This window comes from Nanorana parkeri, unplaced genomic scaffold, assembly GCF_000935625.1.
Source record: "Nanorana parkeri isolate BGI_ZX_2015 unplaced genomic scaffold, ASM93562v1 scaffold1, whole genome shotgun sequence".
NCBI lineage: Eukaryota > Metazoa > Chordata > Amphibia > Anura > Dicroglossidae > Nanorana > Nanorana parkeri.
The window spans coordinates 5,101,560-5,105,817 of NW_017306269.1; the positions used below are offsets into that span (position 1 = coordinate 5,101,560).

General features: G+C 42.6%; 1 protein-coding gene across 1 annotated transcript in view; it reads left to right on the forward strand.

Annotated features, from left to right (window-relative positions):
- Window positions 1-2,627, forward strand: part of TRERF1 (transcriptional regulating factor 1) — a 32,999-nt gene extending 30,372 nt beyond the window's left edge. Inside the window, 2 exon segments of the mRNA XM_018558320.1 lie at window positions 874-1,082; window positions 2,303-2,627. Coding sequence (XP_018413822.1) covers window positions 874-1,082; window positions 2,303-2,627 — 534 coding nt within the window.
- The last annotated feature ends 1,631 nt before the right edge of the window (window positions 2,628-4,258 follow it).

Genomic DNA, 4,258 nt, shown 5'->3' on the forward strand with positions numbered 1-4,258 from the left:
CCCCCCCCCCCCCCCCCCCCTTTCAAATCCATACCAGACCCCTTTCTTGTATAGAGAGTCCACTGTCATTTTTTGCATGTACTGTTTTTACATTTTGCATACTTTTTGCATACTTTTTGCATACTTTTTAAAGGGTGACTGAAAAAAGATTGAGAAAGCTGTTAATTTATTGAAAAGCATACATGTACATTATGGCATACCTACCAACTACTGTGCTGTCCTCCTGTTATGACATCCCGGATCATATTGTTTCGTTCAGATCACCAATGGCAGCATCCATATTTATCTTGGTACAGGCTTTCTTTAAGAACTGAACACTGAACTTTTACTTAAGTTTTCTACAGTTTTTTAAAGTCAGCGTGAGCAAGACTGTTTATTTGCTTTGCATCCTCTGGTCTGACAAATGTGGGGTGGATTAGGAGAGTGGATAATTTCTTTGTGAGTGACCAAGCCCTTGTGGGATTTTATTGAGGTGGTCTTGAAGCAAGATTGATTGGTGCCTGAAGGGACACATTCATGGGGTGAGCTGGGAATGCCTAGCCTATACAGTCTAGGTCACAGGGTCTGGAGACTCAGAACACCAGAGAATTTCCTACTTCAGGAACATGTGCACAGGATATAGAATGATGGAAGTATAAAAAACAAAAGCTTGGGACCATGTACATTATATTATATAATTGCATGCAGGATTTGGGGCAATAACTGGAGTGTATGTTTTACTTTCAGAGACCAGAAAAAGCATGCCATTGTTTTACTAGATTTTAGAGTCTAATCAGAATGTTCCTTTAACTTGCAAATAATTACATCATTATTCTCTGTAAAACAGCATCATTCAATGTGGATTTTAGCTCTGAATATTTGTGTTGTTTGCAGACCTTCTGCTCCAGGCAAGCATTGAACGGTCACGCTCGTATTCATGCAGGAACGAGTGTTCACAGCAAAGGGTTCTTAGCGGCTGGCACAGGCAGACAGAAGTCCGGCACACAGACTGGATACTGTTCTGTAAAGAGCTCCCCTGCACACAGCACCACCAGCGGAGAAACTGACACCACATCTGTGTTCCCCTGTAAAATCTGCGGCAAGTAAGGAAGAGTCTTACAATGATATTTCCATTCGTTAAACAATGTACGCCAAAAGGGAAGTCTGCAGTTTGGTAGTATTCATTAGACAGAATGGAGAAGGAAGGAAATAGTGGACAGAGGTAGAAATTGGGGGCTTGTACATTGGACGTAGGTGCTGAGGCTGGTCAGGGGATCTGGGAGGGTTCTTGTTTATGACACTAGAGCTCAGCATCAATGTACAATCATGCACAAATTACATATTTTTAAAAATGAAACATAATGGCCTAATCTATAATCGTTGTAGTATCTAGAGAGGATTCACGTTTACTTTTAAGGTTTACTGGGTGCACCGCTATGACTGTATAATTTTGTGAAGCAAATTCATATTTATATTTTAGTGACAGGAAGAGAGTGACTTAAAGAGACACTGTCACTTTGCCCATTCAGGGCAGAGTGACCATGCTTCCTGATCCTGAGACCACTATTTAGCAAGGTATACTCAACTTACCTGGGTGGAATAGATCACTGCCCCTTCCCACATGACAGTGTTTGAGTCTGGTGATTCGTCACTTGGGTCTGAACACTGTTCCTTACGGCTCTCCCCTATTAGAGTAACACAGTGAGGGTTGCAATAGAGCATGAAGCATACTTATACCCAGTTATAATGGTTCCATGTTAAGACAAAACTCTTGCATTGAACCCTCCACCCGCCGTCCCCAAAAGTTCCCCACTCCCCAGTATATTTTGTTTAGAAATACTGTATATACAGTACATACCTTTTTACTACAGTCTACCTGGTGGGGTGATGTCAGGACAACTTCATTGTCTTCTTTCAGTGGCGGAGGGGGCAGTCATTCTTCATGGACTTAGTGGGGCTCACATAATGAAGTGTGAGTGCCGCACAGTCCTTGAATACTGTGAGCCCACCCTGCATCATTACATGCCCCCTGGGGGGGCATGAAATGAACATGCTTGGCTCACAGGAAATGGGCAGAATGACCTAACTGTTGCACTGCCTGAAGAGGACTATTGTTGCTTGAAGGAAGCCAAAGCCAATGCTGGAACATGGAGAGGGTAAGTAGAAATTGAAAAATATATTTTAATACAGGAGAAAGGGGATGTAAAAAAATTATTGGAGTACTACTTCTCAGCTGATCTCTCAGCAGAAAGCAAGTGCCATTGCACTACCTATAGGTAGTAAAATGATAATAATTGCCTTTCTTGTTCCCCATCCTCTCCAGGGTCTTCTACAAGATCAAGAGCAGAAACGCCCACATGAAGACTCACAGGCAGCAGGAGGAACAACAGAAACAAAAGGCTCAGAAAGCTGCCATGGCAGCTCACATGCCCGACACTATCTCTAGGACCCCTAGGAGGACTAATCTGCCCGCTGACAGCATCATGCTGTTCGACCATTTCAGTCTTTTGAAAACCAACGAAGAGGACTTTGATGATGGCGTTGCCCAGGATCTACAGGATGTCTTGGAGGAGACTGAGGTGATGCGCTCTTATCTATTATTGGACGATGAGGATGTTGTTCTCTTGCAGGATGGTGCTGACTTGTAGCCTGCTGTCATCTCTGGTAATCAAAGCATAAAGGGACTTGTTAAGCAGGGTGTCTTGTACCTCTGTCATTGAGCTGATTATACAAGTGAATTCTTATACCCGAAGAGACTGCAGCGGTAATCTTTGCAAAGATCTATTCAGATGCCTTATTACCACTAACCCAATTAATCGTCTGGTGACTATGACATGCGGTTTGGTGTTTTATGGTATGGACTGTTCCATGTTGAGCTCTGCATAGAAATCGCATTTTTTATTAAATCATTTTAATTGTTTACATCCAGTTGAATAAGTTAAATAGATGTAGAACCTGTATACGTCCCTGTCTGGTAGGACATCTTTTGCAATAGATAAAAGGATAGGTTTTCTTAAAATGGCAGCACTTTTAACTAAACTATGAGGCTGTTTGGGTTGATCAGGGCAGTTAGGAATGTTTAGTCTAGTTCCCAAGCCTGATTGATGCTGCCTTTAGGGAAGCAGCGAAATGGCATTAACTTTCTGTGTTACTACACCACTGTCTCCAAGGGTGTGTACACACGTGCGCCCATATATTTTTATTGCATCTCGCCAAGCACAGCAGAAAGAGAGGCCTGCGTGTAAAGTGAGCCTGTCAGAACCATATTGTGCCTGCTGTTACCATTATTAGCCAAAAAGCCTTCTTCTATGCTCTTTTCTGTAATCGGGGTGGACAGCTCTAAGAATGTGACATTCTAAACTTGGTTCAAGCCCTCTGCCCAATGGGAGCATGCTTACTGATCATTGATATGCTCACATTGCATGCAGGATTGACACCTGAGTGGGAATTAGCTTTCAAGTCAGGAAAGGCAAGCCCTTTGTAACAAACATAAACCTAGTAACCGAAGGAAGCCAATAGGAGGGGTTTCTGGTTAAGGTTTTTAGCTTATGGTGACTGTTCTAAGGGAGAGTTTTTATTGTATGTAAAAGTTTAAACAGGCTGTCATGTTCACTTTTAGGCTATGTGGGGCACCCTTTAGTATGCATCATGGTGCTTTGATGGTGCTCCAAAGGGATGGAAAATACTCCTGTGCATTAAAAAGCTTCTCTGTGTAAGAGCAAATTCCTTTTTCCCCGATAAGCAATGTGGTTCTTTCTCCTGGCCCCTACATCATTGCAGGAAAGAGCAATGATGTAGGTCAGCCGAAGGAATCCTAAATTCCCAGAAGTGTATGGGAGAAAGAGGATTCTGCGGACACAGTAGCTCTTAAAGAGATAGAAGATGGCAGGACAAGTGAGTATAACACCTCTTCTTTACAAGGGAATTTTTTATTTTGCAACAGGGTGGCTTTTGCACCCTCTTGTCCATAGAAAATGAATAATCATCAGTGACACTTGAAATTGGAAGGATGGCGTGCTTGTGTTGAGCCCTTTAGGATTAGTCTAAGCAACCTTAGCCTAGCCTAAAGCTGGGTACACACAGATAGGTCTTCGTCTGATTCAGCAGGAATTGGACAGAATTTGATTAGATTAGATCGACTTTTGTCAAAGGGACATGCTGAGAAATTGTTGGCTGAACAGTGCTTGCAACCAATTGGCTGTAAGCACTGTTTTGGTTATTTGACAGAGACCGGAATATGTGTCAGAATATGATGTACACAGCAGAAGATTCATTCAGC